The sequence below is a fragment of the Sphaeramia orbicularis genome, chromosome 22 (assembly GCF_902148855.1).
Source record: "Sphaeramia orbicularis chromosome 22, fSphaOr1.1, whole genome shotgun sequence".
NCBI lineage: Eukaryota > Metazoa > Chordata > Actinopteri > Kurtiformes > Apogonidae > Sphaeramia > Sphaeramia orbicularis.
The window spans coordinates 14,431,219-14,452,186 of NC_043978.1; the positions used below are offsets into that span (position 1 = coordinate 14,431,219).

The 20,968-nt window shown below is 34.6% G+C and overlaps 1 protein-coding gene across 6 annotated transcripts in view; it reads right to left on the minus strand.

The window, feature by feature from the left end:
• fgfr3 (fibroblast growth factor receptor 3) overlaps positions 1–20,968 on the minus strand; it is a 205,133-nt gene that overhangs the window by 47,131 nt on the left and 137,034 nt on the right. For all 6 annotated transcript variants that reach the window (XM_030126739.1, XM_030126740.1, XM_030126738.1 and 3 more), the window contains exons 6-7: positions 10,017–10,140; positions 8,743–8,933 (exon numbers count right to left, since the gene is read on the minus strand). In XM_030126739.1, coding sequence (XP_029982599.1) covers positions 8,743–8,933; positions 10,017–10,140 — 315 coding nt within the window. The remainder of the gene's footprint in view (positions 1–8,742; positions 8,934–10,016; positions 10,141–20,968) is intronic.

The following is a 20,968-nucleotide window of genomic DNA, read 5'->3' on the forward strand; positions in this document are numbered from 1 at the left end:
AAAATAATAAAAAAAAAAAAAAATCTAACATGACCCCCCCCATACCCCTTTTTCTCCCCCCTCCCCTCCCTGCTGTACATATGCCACACATGAGATGCCATATAACGTCTGAATGAACTGTGGTGGGGAGGGAAAAAGAGGCGCTCGCAGATCTGAGTAAATACTGTTTCAATTATGTGGTAGTCGAAAATAGAGCGTGGAGCCGCGGTCTGGGCTGACAGGCTGACTTTCCCCTCCTCTCTCCTCCTCCTCTCTCCTCCTCCTCTCTCCTTCTTTTTTTTGGCCCGTCTTTTCCTCTCCCTTCCTTTCCTGTCTCTATCTCACTCTGATGTTCCCTCCTCACTCTCACTCCGTATCCTGTTTCACACTCACACTTCTTTATGTAAATGTGCTGTCAATCTCACGTCTGAATGCGACTCCCGACTTCACTTTTCGGCAGAATTCCTCAACTTTTTTTTTTTTTTTTTTTTTTTAAACAGCTAGTCACACTTCCAGAACTTTCAGGGTCGACTATGGGTAATCTGGTAAAAGATGGTATCGCTGTGTTTTATTCCGAAATTATGTCATGTTTATAGAATTACTTCATGTAGTTTAACTGATGGGCACTGATTTGTGGCGTTCTGTGTTTAATCCATTGTTCGTCATCATTGTTTAGGTCAGAATGAAGGATCATATTATAATATTTTTGATGATTTCCATGATTTTCACTGTGATTTTGTGAGTGTTATCATGTCTTATACCTTAGTAGTTGATATTTTGTGCTCATTCTCTTTTGCATGCCAGTCTTAAATGTCACTATTTTGTTTGTTTTCATTTCCTAGTTACATTATTCTATTTTTTTTTTTTTTTTTATACATCTTAAATTCTCTTGGTATTCAATGTGGATGGCACAGTAAGGTTTTCATTATTATTATCATTACTGTACACATAACAATAAGTTCATCCAGGCAAAAAACATTCATTCTTTTTGCATCTTGCACCATTATAATATAATATAAATTAATCCTTAAAGACCTACAACAACCAAAGGATCTACTGACAACTTTTGATCCACTAATCCTATCAATACATGCAAATAATTGGTATAAAATACAGTTTGTCATCTTTTCATGGTCATCAGATATGACCGATTTGGACATTCAGAGGCTTCGTAGTTACCGTGGAAACACTGTCATCTTCTACAACAGCCATTCAACAGTCAAACCCATGTAATCTGAATGATGACAATGGATGTAGAAGCTTGTTTTTACATTCAGTTAATGATTTATTTGCTGAAAAACACATTTTTTAATCCGTTTTCTCTGTTTTGCTAAAATAACCTTTGAATTTTTATGAAAATCTACATAATCAGCAAAGAAAATATAAGAAAATAGCTGATTTTCACTGAAAAAATGCAAATTGAAAGGGATAATATGATAATAAATAGTGTTAAATCACTCAAAGATCTTTAAGGGTTAAAGATAATAGCTCTAAAATCGTGATTAACAGTTACCATGGAAACACCGTCATCTTCTACAACAGCCATTCAACAGTCAAACCCATGTAATCTGAATAATGACAATGGATGTAGAAGCTTGTTTTTACATTCAGTTACTAATTTATTTGCTGAAAATCACATTTTTTAATCCGTTTTCTCTGTTTTGCTACAATAACCTTTGAATTTTTATGAAAATCTACATAATCAGCAAAGAAAAATATAAGAAAATAGCTGATTTTCACTGAAAATGCAAATAAAATTGGATAATATGATAATAAGTAGTGCTAAATCGCTCAAACATCTTTTAGGGTTAAAGATAATAGCTCTAAAATCATGATTAACAGTTACCATGGAAACACCGTCATCTTCTACAACAGCAATTCAACAGTCAAACCCATGTAATCTGAATGATGACAATGGATGTAGAAGCTTGTTTTTACATTCAGTTAATAATTTATTTGCTGAAAAACACATTTTTAAATCCGTTTTCTCTGTTTTGCTGTAATAACCTTTGAATTTTTATGAAAATCTACATAATCAGCAAAGAAAAATATAAGAAAATAGCTGATTTTCACTGAAAAAATGCAAATTGAATGGGATAATATGATAATAAATAGTGTTAAATCACTCAAAGATCTTTAAGGGTTAAAGATAATAGCTCTAAAATCATGATTAACAATTGAAATGACTTAAATAGACTAAAGAAACAGCTGTCATTAACAGTGGAGAGGAAGAAATACAATAAGATCAGATACATAGGTTCACTACTGTTATAACCATGCGGTACATGTTATGATTTGCATCGACAAATAATTTAAGTACAAATGTAAGAGGGCTGTGGTGTTAAGTTTAAACAAATACGGGTTTTGACATTTTAACCGTGATTTAATACAAATTTAAATAATCCTTTTAGTCACGGGAGCTTCCAGTTTGTTATTTTTTTTATGAACATCTACATGATCAGTAAAGTAACTGTAAGAAAACAGCTGATTTTCACTGAAAAATGCAAACTGAATGGGATACTATGATAATAAATAGTGTTAAATCACTCATTAAAGATCTTTAAGGGTTAAAGGTAATAGCTCTAAAATCATCATTAATAATTGGGATGACTTAAATAGAGTTAATAAAGAGTTATAATTAACAGTGAACTCTAACTTGTTAATAAAGTAGCCTTAAAAAATCATATTATTCTGTAAAAGCAGGTGTGAAAAAGACGCCACTAATTAGACTTTTATCCTCAGTATGAAGGTGAAGAATGACAGGGATGGAAAACACATCTGCAGGTCACGCGATAAAGGTTCGTGGATGAAGATATTTCGTCATAATTTTCGCTGACAAAAGCAACACTGGCAAGATGACACATTTTACTACAAATTAAAGACTGTCAATATCTGTGAGATCAATACAGAAAATTCAGTTTAATAAATGAGACACTGAATCAATCATGGGTTTAGAAGGTTCTTCTAATATAACATCTACTGTATATATGCGTAAAACCTGTTTATTATATTTATTGGTATTATTTGTAGGTAATAATAAATAAAGCCTTTTTCGTTCCTCGTTCACTGTTGCATATTGTACAGATTAAAAACTCTTTAAGGCGAACCTCTGATTTGTGATATAACACCATAGAAATTAAAAATAACTTAATTAAAACACGTGTACAGTCATTTTATACATCAGTGTGTAAGGTTCAGGCTGTGGATTTATTTGTCTGTTCTAATATGTAAGCTTCTTCCTGGGTACTTTTCATTAATTCCACACATTTGTTCCATCCAATAACGTTATTTCCAATTCAGCGTCTTTGATGTTCAGTGATTTTTCAATAAATCTTCAACCCATTAGTTTCCTGTAACCGTTAACTCTGATGACAGATGCTCACGGTGTAAATACAGCCTTTTTTTTTTCAGGCTAATCATTTAAGAAGATGGTTTTTCAGGGGAAACTCCAGTGGGAACATGGAGCGATAAGTGGTTTTGGTAATTAGGCGTTCATCTATTACAGATAGAGTGTTTTAATAGTGAGAGGCTCAAGTGTTTTCTGGGTTTATGACTCTTTCTATAATATTTGAAGTGAGGTGTGCAGTGCCACATTATGTCATAACGGTGCAATATGTAATAACGTAATAGTTTTTCCACCTCATTATGTAATAACGCTGCATTTTGTAATAAAGTTAAGGCATCAATTTCAATGGTTTTTCATTGGTTTATGACAAAATGCACCAAATTATTACATTTTCTTTAAAAAAAAAAAAAAGTGCTACACCCGTATTTTGTAGTAACTGTTGCAATATGTAATAATTTTTCACCTCATTATGTAATAATACCACATTTTGCAATAAAATTTTGAACACATTTTGTAATAAACTTTGTCGCATTTTGTAATAACTTCCAAAATTTCCATGCACCAGTAAGTTTCTCGTCATTAATACTTAATTAATTCAGCTTTTGTCTGTAGTTTGCAAACACATTCTCCATTATAATAAATACAGTTACATTTGATTTAGGTTTGACCAATGACACATCCTAATAGTCTTTTTTTTTTTTTTTTTTTAAGAATTCTAATTAAGCTGGAATACTTAATGTTGTTCTGCGGGTATGATGGTTTGTCCAATTAAGGCATCGATTTCAATGGTTTTTCATTGGTTTATTACAAAATGCACCAAATTATTACATTTTCTTTCATTTTTTTTTTCTTTTTTCTTATTCTTTTTTTTAAATTTTATGATTCTTTTTTTTATTTTACCTTTTTTAGATCCGCAAAGAGGTATTGTGATCACTTTGCTTTGTGTGTTTGCGCGCGTGTTTGTTTGTTAGCAAGATAACTCAAGAAGTTATAAACGGATTTTCATGAAATTCTCAGGAAATGTTGATACTGGCACAAGGAATGAATGATTCAATTTTGGTGTGGGGGGTGGTGTGGGGGCAGATCTGTCTTGGTGGAGGTCTGCGCTCTCAGAGTGCTTTTCTTGTTATGTATATATATTTTTTTTAATTATTACATTTTCTTAAAAAAAAAAGTGCTACACCTGCATTTTGTAATAAGTGTTCCAATATGCAATAGGTTATTACAAAATGTGGCAAAGTTACAGACCCTCTGAACGTCCAAATGGGTCACTTATTTAGGAAATTTGTAATTAATTTTGTTCATTTTTATGGATTTAATTTCTTATTTTATTTGTTTTTGTTCATTTTTTTTTTTTTTTTTTTTTTTTTTTTTTACATTTTGTTGCCTCTTATTTTTTTCCCATTTTATTCAGTTTCTGGCTCATTATATCCATGTATTTGTTGCTTTATTATTCAATTTTGTTAATTTTATTGATCTATAATTGGATTGATCTATTTATTGTTCACTACAGACCCTCTGAAGGTCCAAATGGGTCACTTATTTAGTAGATTTGTAATTAATTTTGTTCATTTTTACTCACTTTATTTGTTATTTTATTTGTCTGGGTTTTTTTTTTTTCTATATTTTGTTGCCTCTTATTACTTTTTTCTTCCATTTTGTTCAGTTTGTGGCTAATTATATCCATGTATCTGTTGCTTTATTATTCAGTTTGTTAATTTTATTAATCTATAATTGGATTGATCTATTTACTGCTCACTACGGAGCCTCTGAACGTTCAAATGGGTCATATCTGATGACCATGAAAAGATGACAAACTGAATTTTACACTAATTATTTCCATGTATTGATAGGATAAGTGGATGAACAGGTATTAAACAGTTCAGATCAGTAGATGCTTTTGTTTTTCTAGGGTTAACAGAATAAACACAGGGTTCTGGATGGTGTGAAAGGATGAACTCTGCTAATTTTTCCAAGTATTTTACTCATTTTCCCCTCATTTTAGAGGTATGTTTTTCACTTTTATGCCACATTTCAAAGCTTTTCGGTTCATCTTTTCCTTATTTTTTAAATATTTTGCTCATTTTATTCTCATTTTACAGGTTTTTATACATTTTATCTTATGAATAATTGAGGTAAAACTGCATTTTACACCAATTATTTATATGTATTGATTAGTGGATCAAGAGGTATTCATTTCGATCAGTGGCTGTTTGGGTTTTTATGGGTTAAACAACAGAACAATAAAAACAATAAAAACAACAATAACATAGTAGCTAAACTACAGTGGGTGTCTTTTAGGTTTTGTTCCTTTTTTTGTCCATCTGTTGTTTCCTTCATTCCTCAAATGTGTCATGTTCTAGTCTCAGTAGAAATGTCAGTTTCTTTTTCTCCCTAAGGTTTGTTTTTGTTCGTCTCCGGTCACTCTTTGTCTTCATTCCTATCTCCTCCATCTTCCTCCTCTTTTTCCCTCTGTCTTCTTGACTCTGTTCCACCTCTCCCTCTTCCAAACCCCATCCTCTCTCTCTCTCTATCTCCTTACCCTGTCTCTCCCCACCACCCTGTCACACTTCTCTCTCTCTCTCTCTCTCTCTCTTTGCTGACTCTGCCCTTCCTAGTCCTCCTCCACTCATTTTTTCCATGGCTTTTTTGGGTGCCTCTTCCCTCTTTCCTCCTCCTCCTCCTCAAACCACGCAACGCAGCACATCTGACGGCAGCGGCGGTTAACAGAGCCCGTCTCTCCCTGCATTGCCGCCACCACAGCAGTTAACTTAGTCCAAACCAGATGTTTGTTTTATTCCTTCGCTCTCTCTAGAGGCAGAAAAAAAAACGAAAAAAGAAACAGGGGGGAGACTAAATGAGGAAGAAATAGGCTTTTTTTTCTGTTTTTCAACGGGAGTCTTCCTCTTTTTACCCCAAATAAAAACACACAAACACACTTCAGGGTGTTGTCCCGGTGGGTGAGGGAGGCTTTCTGCTCTGGGGGGACGAACACACCTCCAGGACTATCCGACGCCTTCCCCGCTGCGTTTATTTAACCTTCATTTCACCAGGGACTGCTCCTGATTGAGAAGGGCTTTTTATAGACTTACAAGACGCAGCGAATGTAAAGACTGCACACAAACGACACAGAGCAACACACAAAGTACGTCTGGAAAGTCTGAAACATCCAACTTGAGTCGACAAAGTATCTGACATTATTATCAGATGTATGATTACACTGGGTTACAAAAAAATGTTTTTTGCAAGTTGTCTAGGTTTTTTCAACTGAATTAGGACCATTTTGCACCGCTAAATCCAAAAATGACATCTGTTTTTCTCAATCAGGTCAGGTTTTTTTTGCTAATTTGATTTTGAAAAATTTGATCTTCTCACAAAATTGATTACATTTTTGTGACTTTATCAGTTGATTTTTTATATAGTTCTCACCCAAAATAGGTTTATGAAACTTTATGAACCTTGTGACTTGATTCCTGTTAGGTACAATAGTGTAGTAGAGTAGCAGAATACATCAGGCTTATTTTTGCAAGATCTTCTAGTCGAAGCCATTTCATTCACCTGTAATATCAAAAAAAACATTAATCATAAATTGGCAAAAGTAAAATCTTCAGAACTCGTTTATTGCAAGAAATATGAAAGAATTTTGTATCATATGATGTGAAAATGCCCATAAATGTAAGCAAAAATGTTAAAAAGCCAATATGTAGCATAGTTCAGAAAGTTGACCTGATTGAGCAAAATTAATGTGATTTTTGGATTCAGCACACCAAAATTATCCTAAATCAGCTCAAAAAACTTAAACAATAAATTTGTTGTTGACCAGTGTTATATTCCATAGAAGTTCAACCACTGTTGCAGGTATGACCTTTAAGGTGGATTTATGCTCTCATCAGAGTGCATTTTGGTCTGTTTATCAATCAGAATCAGAAAACTTTAGGGGAAACTGGTATAATAAAGTATGATTAAAGTAACAGGAAAAAATATAAACACATATATAGCTTTAAATATACTGTATACATAGTAAACACTCTATTAAACACAGCTGGAACAGCCTTTCTGTGTTAATCCAGGCATTTTGTAAAATACGCTCTTCTACCTTTGTTTGCATATAAATTCAACACTAAATAAAGGGGGGAAATATGAGATTTTTCATGAACAAAACAAGATCTGAGTGTTTTCCCCTTTTTAATCTACATCTGTTCCATATACTATAATGTCAAGTACTATTCTATTGTTTCAACTGTAATTAACCCTATAACGCCAAACATATATTTGATACATGAGTTTTGAAGCCCTCTACATGATCAGTGTGATATTTTTTTTTTCTTGAAAAACCTGATGTATACAATTAGATACATGTAATACACAGATAATCCACCAGGGGGGAGGAATTCATTCACCAGAGGCCTTTCCAGTGACACTACAAGACTGTCATTAATGAGGAAGGAGGCAGAACTTTGACAATTTTGAAAAGGAATTACCAATTTGTTAGACATGTTTGTGTTATATTATATTTCTGTTTGTTCAAAAACAATAATATTTAAGCGCTGAGACCCGATGTATCAAATATGATACAAAATTGAAACTCATACATGGAAATTGATATTTGAAAATACATTTTTTGATTGTTCAGAAGGACCAATAAAGGCTCCAGTTTCAAAGAACTGGAATTTTCTGTCAATGATTTAATGGTTCATGCTTAAAAAAAAAAAATTCTAACAAAATAATATATTCACTGTGATCTGTAAATTGTTCTAATAATAACCTGAGACATAATATTCTTGAAACTGCACTTATTTTTCTTAACAAATATCAGGTTTATTATATGGTTGTTGAGGTTTTTCATATTTTAATAATGCAATTTGACCTTTTTCACACTAAAACAAAATGAAAAAATTGGATTATTAGCTATGTAAAAATTATTATACCTATTATTTTACTGCTCCAGCCCACTTTAGATCCTACTGTGCCGTATGTGACCCCTGAACTAAATGAGTTTAACGCCCATGTTTCACAGTTATCGAATTAAAATGTGTCATGACACTTGTACATTCAACTAGAACATAAATCCACCTTTATTCATAATTGAATCTAACTGACAGAACAAAAGCCTTTCTTCCTAACTGTAATGAGTGCATATTTTAGCGTACATGCTGCAGCGTAGTGTGACCGCAGGTGAGGCTTTTCTTTCCTGTAATGAGGGTGTAATATTTGAGGAATGAGCTCGTCAATTCTTCGCTGCAGTGGAAGGAGCCCGTGGGCCCCCGCACCTACCTACCTGTAAAAACTCATTAAATAAGACATTTAGGAGAGATTAATTACGAGTGAAATTATCAGAGCTGAAATCTACCCCCGGCGGCACCTGCGAGACCCCGACTCATTAGTGAAAACAAGCGCTGACTCAGGCCGACACCCACCTTGAGGACGCGGACGTAGGGGATGCCGTCGGGGCCGTAGCGGCTGCCGTTCACCTCGATGTGTTTCAGCCACTGGATGTGCGGCTGGGCGTCGCTGTACACCTTACAGTGAAACTCCACGTCGCTCCCCACCATCACCGTCTGATTGGCTGGCAGCCCCGCCTGGAGGATGGGCCTGTGGGGGGAACGCTCTGAAGGGGAAGAGACCAAGAAAGAAGTTCAAAAATAGAACCAACGTCCCTGTATCTGAGCGTTATGTTCTATCAAAAATCAATAACACTAGTCTAGATTTTTTTATAATTTATCTGCTTCAGACATTAAATGTGCTAAATGTTAATATTTTAATCAGATTAATTGGAAAACAAATGACTAAAGTGCTGATGTTTTCAAGGAATATCATAAAGTGTTATTACACATATATATTGGTTTATGTACATTTATACAATAGATTTATAAATGTTCCACTAGATCACAGGTGTCAAACATGTGGCCCAGGGGCTAAATCCGGCCCACCAAAGGGTCCAGTCCGGCCCTTGGGATGAATTTGTGAAATGCAAAAATTACACTAAGAAATTAACAATCCTTTTAGTTCAGGTTCCAATTTCAGACCAATTCAATCTCAAGTGGGCAGGACCAGTAAAATACGATCATAATAACATATAAATAATGACAACTCCAAATTTTTCTCTTTGTAAATGTAAATATTTTCATGTATTTACACTAAAACAAAGTATAATTTTGCAAAAAAAATGTGAATAACTTGAAAAAATATGAACAACCTGAAATGTCTTAAGAGATGTAAGTACAATTTTAACAATATTCTGCCTGTTACTAAATGTTTTGTGTATTTGTAGATCCACTGTGAACTGTAAGTTATAATGTACATGTGGAAATGATCAACTGAAGCAGAATATTGTTAAAATTGTACTAATTTTTTCAGTTTGTTCCTGTTATTCACATCTTTTGAAAGGATAGTTTGTAGATGTAAACCTATTTTTTTCACTCTAAAACAGAGAAAAGTTTGGAGTTTACATTATTTATATATTATTTTGACACCCCTACACTAGACTGAACCTGTAAAGTGAATGTATTGTCATGTGCAGACAGTGTTTTGAACTAGATCTGGTAGCCGATGAAGACACAGGACAAAGCTCCTTCTCAACAGCTCATGGCCTGTCCCCACTGAACTAAAAATAACACTTGTCCTGGGTTTTCAGACACTTAAATGCATGTTCATGTATGTGTTGTGTGTGCAGAAGCAGAGGTGGTCTTACCTAACACGTCCAGCTGGTAGGTGTGGGTGATGGTGCCATACTTGTTCTGAACCACACAGGTGTAGTTTCCCCGGTCGGATGGAACGGCGCTCTCCATCACCAGACTCCACTGCTGGTGCCTCAGCTGGAAAAACAACAGCGACATGTTAGATAGGACGTTTAAGGTGAGGTCTGGGATCATACGGAGGCTGTCTGAAGAAAGCTCACTGGAGACTGGAATCATTTTAGGGGTCAACCAGGCAATATATCAAGTGTCAAATAAATAAATATCAACATAATTCAACATTGAAGATTGTTTATTGTTATCACATGCACATAACATTTTAGCCAAGGTCCCCCAACTCTCACTTCAGCATTTTTTATTGAAAAGAATTTGGCAAAATGTGTTCCTGTGCCAAATGTGTCTGGTAAGGTAAGGTAAGGTAAGGTAAGCTAAGCTAAGCTAAACTAAGCTAAGCTAAGCTAAGCTAAGCTAAGATAAGATAAGATAAGATAAGATAAGATAAGATAATGTATAATAAGGTAAGGTAAGGTAAGATAAGATAATGTACAATGAGGTAAGGTAAGATACAATAAGGCACAGTAAGATAAGATAAGATAAGATAAGATAAGATAAGATAAGATAAGATAAGATAAGATAAGATAAGATAAGATAAGATAAGATAAGACAATGCACAATAAGGTAAGGTAAGATAAGACATGATTACAGCAGCAAAATCATGAATAACAGTAAAAAATAACTAAAAATTAACAGTAAACATAAACAGTAAAAATCACAATAAAACCAGTAAAAATAGATAAATATCCATATTAAAATATATAAATAGAGGAACGAGCTGGAGACAGTAAAGAACAGAAGATGTGTAAGAGAATTTGGATGGTAACACTGACCAAACAAGCTAACTACCATAAAAAAATAACAACAAAATTTTATATATATATATATATATATATATATATATATATATATATATATAAATAAATATATATATTCATAAAAGTATAATTACGGTGCTACGGAAATGCTTCAAATTACACAATATCCTACAGGTATAAGAGAACGTCATCATCATTATCTTTACTCATCGGTTTTTGTTAATGATAATGAAATGCTAAAATCCCTCTTAAGTCATAATAAACTGCAGTATTTTTATATGTGATTCCGCTGTATTCCCAGGATGTAGAGTTACTTCACAGAATGTGTATTGTTTTGTGTATTTCATGTATTGAAATCCGAACTCCAGTGAGCTCCAAAGGTGTCAATCTGAGATTAAACCATCTGAGGTAATGACATGCACTTTCTCATACTGTATTATTTTCATAAGCAAAGTGTCATAAAAACATTTTCTTCAGTCTGCTGTCAGTGAGAGCAGGCTACAACCTTTTTTTTTTATTTATTTATTTATTTTTTTGCACCTCTGAAAGTGGTTCCAGTGTGCCAGTCAAGAGTGGAGGGGTAAATTCTGCGTAGTAATAGGAGCCAGGTGTGTGTGCAGATAGAACATACTAAGGTGACAGATTCAGAGGCAGAACACAGAAGCCGCTGCGCATTGACAGGCAGAGTGTGCACGGGCCAACGGAGACGACCTGCGACGCTTTAGTGGAAACACGCAGACGCACAGTGAACGCCACGCAAGAGGTCAGAGTGAGTGATGTCAACCAGGAGGCAGTTCAGAGTGGAACACTAACATCACCTGCACTGGAAAATGTGTCCACTCAGAGAGGGTTCAGTGTTTTCACAAACCTTTAACCCTTTACAGACCGCTCTACCTAATGTGTCTCTATATTCCACTGTTTTAGGAACGAGAGGCTGTTCAACCCTCTGAATGTACGTTAGTGCCAGAGTATAAATACCAAACACTGTATGTGGACAAAAGTATGTGGACATGTTGAATTCAGGTGTTTCTTTTCTAACAGGGTTCTGGGATAGAAAACAATAACATATAAGACAACAAATGACACAAAAGAGTTTTATATTAGGACAAGTATCTTCTTTCTTTCTTTCTTTCTTTCTTTCTTTCTTTCGTCATAAAATAGTTTTATACTGAGGTAAATATCTTCTTTCTTTCTTTCATCATAAAATAGTTTTATACTGAGATAAATTTCTTTCTTTCTTTCTTCATAAAATAGTTTTATACTGAGGTAAATGTCTTCTTTATATCTTTCTTTCGTCATAAAATAGTTATATACTGAGATAAAGAAACACCTGAATTCAATGTGTCCACATACTTTTGTCCATATACTTTATGACTTAGACAATTATGCTATGAGGCTAATGATGTTACCTGGTGACCTTTGACCCCTGACCTTCATGGATGAATTTCAACACCCTGGTCCTGTAATAACAGTGTTATTAATTTCACAACATTCTACAGATTTTTGGATCATTTTTGTTTTGTTTGGATAGTTGACTGTAGGAACTGATCAATATCTGCATCAATACAATAATCTACATAACTGAGACCGGAAAATGTGTTTAATTACCGTTATGACAATTACGTCTAATGTCACTAATTTGCATCATAGTTACTGTATGTGTATATTCAGATAAGGTAAAGTAAGATAATAAATACTAAATACTCTACGGCAACATAAATAATTCATATTTTACATCTTCTTGAGACCCATTAAGTAAATATTTTGTCGTTTTTACATTAAAAAATTGCCTTGGTTGGAAACACTGTGATACAACAATATATTCGGATACATTTTTTAGTTTTTTTTAATTGAATATTCTTTAATTACTATTATGACAATGATGTCTAATGTCACTCATTTGCATCATAGTTATTGTATATGTATATTCAGATAAGAAAAGGCAGGATGATAAATACTAAATACTCGACAGTAAGACAAATAATTCATATTTTCTATCTTCTTGAGACCCATTAATTAAATATTTTGTTGTTTTTTTACATAAAACAATTGCTTTGATTGGAAACAGCATGTTGCAACAGGTTTTTCAGACACATTTTTTGGTTTTTTTACGGACTATACTTTGATTACTATTTAATTACTATTATGACAATTATGCCTAATGTCACTAATTTGCATCATAGTTGTTTTATATGTATATTATGAGAGTCTGTTTTTGATTGGCTCGATATGTAAAGGTTCACGAGACTACTTTTGTTATGATATGGTGCTATATAAATAAAATGTGACTGATTGATTGATATTCAGATAAGGTAAGATAATAACTACTAAATACTCAACAGCAACACAAATAATTCATATTTTCCATTTCTTCAGACCCATTTAGTAAATATTTTTTGTCTTTTTATTTTTTTATTTATTTTATTATTTTTTAAACTTGTCTTGTCCAGCATCCTAACAGCTGAATGGTAGTCTGGCTAGATTTTTGTCTTTTTTAGATTAAAAAATGGCCTTGATTGAAAACAGTGTGATGCAACAGTTTCTTCAGATTTTTTTTTGTTTTTTTTATGGAATATCTTTTACAGTGGGCAACTTTAAAAAGGCTGTGAAACTCTACAGAAGGACAAAAATGCATTCTAGGGTCTCAGGAGGAAGTGATTGTAAACACATTTAGGCAGTAAAGGGTTAAACACAGCCATTCATATATATTTGTAGGTTGAGGATCCCACTCTCACAGCACCTTCCTCCTTCTCCTCCTCTTCCTCCTCCTCCTCCTCTGTCTTACAGTACACACTCCACTCTCTCTCTTGGAGGCGCATGCGGAAAATAATGTAACAGTGTAAATATTATGCCTGTGTGTGCTTTTCTCAGTTGCGTGGTAACATAGACCAGGCCGCCCGCTCAACGCTGGCAAATGGTTTTTCAGAGCGGCTGGCTCCACCCCGTCTACCCCTCTCAGAGCCGGAGTCAAACCGGAGTCAATGGCTGCTCTCATGAACAGATGAGTGACGCCTTGTGCTGCGGTCGCCGGGCCCGGCCTGAACCCAGCGCCGGGGGGAGGAACAAAAAGGCGATGCATGAGGGAGGGAGGGAGGCTAAAAGGTGGTAAAATACGAGCTGGAGCTGATGATCGGTTCAGGCCAAGACCACCAACAGAAACAGAAAGAGACTGGAATCACAGTTATGGGCTCATTTGAGGCTTGAAAAGACCTTGTTTTTATGATATTTGTGCAGTAAAAGCCAAGGGAAAGCACTGATACTTTTATGACACCAAAACCTTCCATGCATACTGTACATTTCCAACACAGTCTAAAGGAATTTCTGCAACTTTTTCCAATTCTATGCATCACATTTGCGGCAAACGCCTTCATTTTTTTTTTTTTTTTCTTTTTGCAAGGAAACATACATAGATGTGCTGGTTTTGCTGTTCTACAACCAGAAGGAGGAACTTGGAGTTAATGGTGAAAACAGAAAATCCAGGACTTTGCTTCCAGACAGGTTCCAACTCCAGCAGGTTTTCAAGTTTAGGCAATAAAAGCACTTTGGTTGGTGCTGGTAAGAGGTCACGGTTTGGTTTAAATACCAATAAACACATGATTGTGGACTTTTTCTGGATTAAACCAAACCCTGGTATGTTTTTCTAACCCTCACCAAATGCAGTCACAGTCTAACATAAGGACCCTGGGCCAAAAAAAATAGACCAATAAAGGGTCTAATCTGGACCATGGGATCAATATATGAAATAAGAAAATTTTAATCAAAGTTTATTTAAAACAACATGAAGACCAAAGTGCTTTACATCTAAAAGCATGATTAAATTATAAGATAGAAACAGTTTAGTCAAATACCATAAATATGCATAAAACAATAATGTTTCACTTAACGCCCTAAGAGCAAGAAGAACAAGAACAAGAATTTCACAGCTTTACACAAAAAAAAACCCAAAACCGTCCATTGCAAAGGACATTCCATTAAAAAAAAAATGATAAAAAATGCATCTAAAACTGTTGCATCATGATATCTCCAATAAAGGCAATTATTTAATTAAAAAAGGCAAAAAAAAAAAGAAAAGAAAGAAAAAGCCAAAACTTATACTTTCCTAGGTCTCAGGGGGTTAAAATATTAATAATCATGGTAGTTAAGGAGCCAAATTCAGTCCAATTCAATCTCAGATGGGTCAGATCAGTCAAATATTATCATAATAACCGATAAATAATGACAACTACAAACTTGTCACTTTGTTTTAGTGTAAAAAAAAAAAAAGTAAAATTAAATGAAAGTGTATACATTTACAAACTATTTTCACAAAAAATGTGAATAACTTGAACAAATATGAACAACATGAAATGTCTTAACAAAAATAACATTAATTTGACCAATATTCTGGCTGTTACCAAATGTTTTGTGTATTTGTAAAGCCACTGTAAATGATAAACCGAGGCAGAATATTGTTCAAATTGCACTTCTTTTTCGAAATAACTTTTAGTTTGTTCATGTTATTCACATTTTTTAAGGATAGTTTGTAGATGTAAACATTTTCTTGATGCAATTTTATGTTTTTCACTCTAAAACACAGTGAAACATTTGGAGTTGACTTTTTTTTTTTTTTTTTACTATATATTATTATGTTATTATTTTACAAGTCCCACTTCGGATCATATTGTGCTAAAAACTAGAATGAGTTGGACACTCCTGGTCTAAACTGAACCACGAAAAGTCACAAAACCAGTATTTAACAACATTTAATCATCATTTTAAAATAAAACTCTTTGAGGCTGTAATTTCCTCACATGAACATAATGACTGGGAAACAGCATTGATATTTTAGAGGCAGATGCTGAATTTTTCCTAAATTTTCTTGCATTTTTCATCGTACTTCATCTAACTATTAGCTTTTCGGACACATTTGGAGCTTGATAAATGCTTGTTTGTAATCCATAGTGGGACACTTAATCCTTGAACTTAATCTCAGAGCATGAAAATCCCTAAAAGTGAACATATGACATCTTTATCTGGTAGATTTTCCACTTCTATTTGCATATTCGTACATGCTTGTGATATTAATTTCACTACTGAACTGCTTTTAATTTTGCGTCACTCTAATGAAGTTTGCTTTTCTTTAATTAAAAATGTTTTGTTTTTAATATTTCCTCATTTCAATCTTACATCTTATTGCATTATTACATTTTAATACCAGACATGCTAATAGCGGTTGATATGTATTTGAGAAATTCATCAACGCAATCAAACTGAATCACTTTCTTATGGTAATTAAAACATGTGAGTGACATTTCTACTTTAATTTTCCCCCCGTCTGTCCCTTAGCACATTTAATTATTTCTCACATGCCACTTGCTTTTATTACCATGTTACACTGGCTAACCCCTCTTGAACCTGCAGCATTAGTCCCCAAACGTGATAATCCCATCCATTCCAATCATGCCAGATTCCAAACAGAATTAAATTATTAAGGAGCTTACGTTAGAGTCATACGAGGCTTTAAAGGTTTTAGGGTTTTGGCCGTGGACCTACAGAAGGGCACAAGGCATGGGAATGGACAAGGAGGTTCACGCTGCAAAAAGTTCACATCTGAAACATACGAGGGCTTAGGGTGAAGGGGAGAGTTTTGTGTCGTACTCAGAATTTTTTTGCAGGAAATATATCAAGGCAAATTAAGCGTCACGTCTCGATTTTAATCCTTTTCTGCTCGCTTCGGGGTTTGCAATGGAAAACAGCAAAATTACCTCACTGTATTGGCAGATTCTTTTACTTATTTTAAGCGAAACAATAATTCACGACTTGACTGCCAGCTCCGATGACTCACGGAGACGCAGACATTTTTTGCAGTGTAGCAGTTGTCTGAGAAAACACAGGAAGCTCTGCTCCCTTTATAGTCCAAACCCTCCGTCTTCACCTCGCAAAATAGCCCTGTCAGAACCAGCGGGGCCAGTTACTACAATTTATGGCTGTGTCAGAGTCGAGCAGCGGCCGCGATCTGCGCTACCGTCTAATTTGACCCACAGAGAAAGCGGAAACAGATAGAAGCAGCCCTAAGGGTCTGCTATTAATGTTGGCAAAACTTTGTAGGTCCAGTGGATGGGGTTTGGCTCTGCATCGACGCTGACGACGACACTGTAAAACAAGAGGTTCAAAGAGGGAAAAATAGGTAATGAATAGTACTGGGAGTAGTGTGTTACAAAAGTAATGCATTACAGCAGGGGTGTTAAACTCATTTTAGTTCAGGTTCATATGATCTCAAATGGGCCAACCAGTAAAATAGTAACTGTCATGTTTGATGGTTTGTTCAAGTGTGATAGATAGATAGATAGATAGATAGATAGATAGATAGATAGATAGATAGATAGATAGATAGATAGATAGATAGATAGATAGATAGATAGATAGATAGATAGATAGATAGATAGATAGATAGATAGATAAGATATAATACCTGTAATTTTATGTTTCCAGAGACTTAAAAGTTTAAAAGAAAGAAAGAAAGAAAGAGAGACAGAAAGAAAGAAAGAAAGAAAGAAAGAAAGAAAGAAAGAAAGAAAGAAAGGGAGGAAGGAAGGAAGGGAGGGAGGAAGATAGATAGATAGATAGATAGATAGATAGATAGATAGATAGATAGATAGATAGATAGATAGATAGATAGATAGATAGATAGATAGATAGATAGATAGATAGATAGATAGATAGATAGATAGATAGATAGAGAGATAGATAGATAGATAGATAGATAGATAGATAGATAATAATTGGATGATAATTGGAATTTATGGAGATTTCTTTTTGGGTGCTTACTATCATGTAGATAAGACACTGTAATTAGAATTAGACTGTAATTTTATGTTTCCAGAGACTTAAAAGTTTAAAAGAAAGAAAGAAAAGAAAGAGAGACAGAAAGAAAGAAAGAAAGAAAGAAAGAAAGGGTTTATTGATCCTGAGGGAAATTCAAGGTTTTATTAGTACTTTGTAATCTACGCTACAAACAAAACGTTAAGGATATTTCTTTTTTTTTTGTCTTTTTTTTTTTTTGGTCATTTTTGCCATTTGTAAATAAAACTGTCTAGTCATTAAAAAATGTGTTTCAATTCAATTCACACACAAAAACGTAAAAAGTGCTGTGCAAGAATCCCAACTGAAAAAAAAAAATTGCCCAAAAATTACAAATTTCCTTAACTTTTTGTTTGTAGTGTATGTAATGTTTTATTATGTTGGTTGTTTGTTCAGGACAACAGATGGAAATTAGCTTCTCTGCTAAATCTGGTGCCTGCATCTTGTTCTTTGTCCCAATACACACTGTCCTGTAACTAAATAAATAAATGCAAATACAAGTAATCTGTAATGGATTACAGTGTGGAAGTAACTTGCACAACACTGGTAATGAACAGGATATAATCTACGGCAGGGGTCTCAAACATGTGGCCTGGGGGCCAAAGGTTCCAGTCCGGCCCGTGCGATGAATTTGCAAAGTGCAAAAATTCCACAGTCAAGGCTGTGGAACTCATTTTAGTTCAGGTTCCACATACAGACCAATATGATCTACAGTCAAATAACAGCATAATTACCTACAAAAAATAAGGACAACATATTTTCTTCTTGGTTTGATGTAAAAAAAAAAAAAAAAAGCAATATTACATCATATCTATAAATAATGACAACTTCAAATATTTGTCTTTGTTTCAGTGCAAAAAATAACATTAAATTATGAAAATGTTTACATTTACAAACCATCCTTTAACAATAAAATGTGAATAACCTGAACAAATATGAACAATGTGAAATATTGAAAGAAAATTAAGCACGATTTTAACAATTTTCTGCCTGTTACTAAGTATTTAGTGTCTTTGTAGATCTGATCCATAATGCACATGTAGAAATGATAAGTTGAGGCAGAATATTGTTAAAATGGCACTTATTTTTCTTAAGAAACTTCAGTTTTTTCAGGTTATTCACATCTTTTTTGTTTGGATAGTTTATAAAAGTAAGTATTTTCATAATTTAATGGGGGTTTTTTTTGCAATAAAACAGAGACAAAAATTTGTAGTTGTCATTATTTATAGGTTATTATATTATTATTTTACTGGTCCGGCCCACTGGAGATCAAATCGGGCTGAATCTGACCCCTGAAAGAAAATGAGTTTGAGAGCCCTGATCTACGGTTTGATATCTGTGGTGTATTTGGACAAAACACCAGGAGGGGAAAGTGAAAGACTGTAGATCTAAAATTAAAGAGTCCAAAAATAATCTATTAAAGTGTTGAAATTCCGCTGCAGCCTACGGAGGCTCACAATCCAGGCTGTGTTAAAATATGGATTGGAAAAACAAGGATTTAAAGTACTTAAAGTCTTAAAAAGTAACAGTGTGGAGCCAGTTTAAGAGCCCCGACTTGGAAACCTGTCAAAACAGGGATTGAAAAATCAGTTAAGCGCACAGCGACCTGGACGGACCCAAACACAATAATTACATTGTCAACTTTTGTCTCGCTTGCGCTGCCGCAGTTTAGCATGAAAACAATAAAATGGCTTCCACCATATGTGGCGGCGTACAACAGCATTGGCCCCGGCTGTCAAAGACTCAGGCCGACTCAATAGGTTCGAGGAACGCCCATCTCTCACCACCTCTATCTGATGGCTCAATAGAGGGGCGACCTTTGACCTCCAGGCCCTGCCCCTTTTATAATGGCAGAGGCTGCGAGCGCCACAGTTGTCTGGGAAGGCGCACAATACTCCGACACACACTGCTCTGCTGGAATTTTATTTTCTATTTCACAAATGAGCCACACATCCTATTTACCGTTTCATTCAGTTTGGACAGACGTAGCGTTTAGTCGACACTGTTGCATTTCAATAGACGTACAAAGTGCTCCAGTGTCAGAACAGCTCTGTAAAACCAGAGGTTCAAAGAATAGGTACTGGGAGTAGTGTGTTACAAAAGTAATGCATTACAGTAACAGATTACTCTTGGTGGGTAGGGACAATGCAAATGATATAGTACAACTTCTACCTGTTACAAACAAGCTGTAGTAACTGATGATTGACATGAAGAGATTATAACTATAGGTAGTTTTCATCTCCAAACACTAGACAGGCTTTTAGCAGAGAGAAAGAAAGAAAGAAAGAAAGAAAGAAAAAAAGAAAGAAAGAAAAAAGATGGAAGGATAGAAAGAAAGAAAGAAACATAGAAGGAAAGAAAGAAAAAGAAAGAAAGAAAGAAAGACAGAAAGGAAGGAAGGAAAGAAAGATGGAAAGAAAAAGGAAAGATGGAAGGATAGAAAGAAAGAAAGAAAGAAAGAAAGAAAGAAAGAAAGAAAGAAAAAAGAAAGATGGAAGTGTAGAAAGAAAGAAAGAAAGGAAGGAAGGAAAGAAAGATGGAAAGAAAAAAGAAAGATGGAAAGGTAGAAAGAAAGAAAGAAAGAAAGAAAGAAAGAAAGAAAGAAAGATGGTGGGGTAGAAAGAAAGAAAGGAAGAAAGACAGAAAGAAAGAAAGAAAGAAAGAAAGAAAGAAGGAAACATAGAAGGAAAGAAAGAAAGAAAGAAAGAAAGAAGAAAGATGGAAGGATAGAAAGAAACATAGAAGGAAAGAAAGAAAAAGAAAGAAAGAAAGACAGAAAGGAAGGAAGAAAGAAAGATGGAAAGAAAAGGAAAGATGGAAGATTGAAAGAAAGAAAGAAAGAAAGAAAGAATCACCTTAACGTGGATTAATCCATCGTCATGATTAATCAGATTATAAATCTTCATGCAGTTAACTCGTCTGCTGCACAGAATGACTGAACGTCTTTGGTAACGCGACGCCAGAGTAAGCTAACGTTTCTACGACTAGTTAGAATTCTTGTGGGTTTATTTACCGGTGTCCTCGGCCCCGCCCCCTGTTCAAACATGGAATTGTCTTTTCTATTTCGCACATGGGCCACACATCCTATTTAGCGTTCCATTTCGTTTGGACAGACGCTGTTGCATTTCAACAGACGTACAAAGCGCTGCGGTGTCAGAACAGCCTTCACAGCTCTGGGACAAGGACGCACTAAGGAGATGTTTTTAATCTGCACGTTTACAATCGGGTCCAGCTTT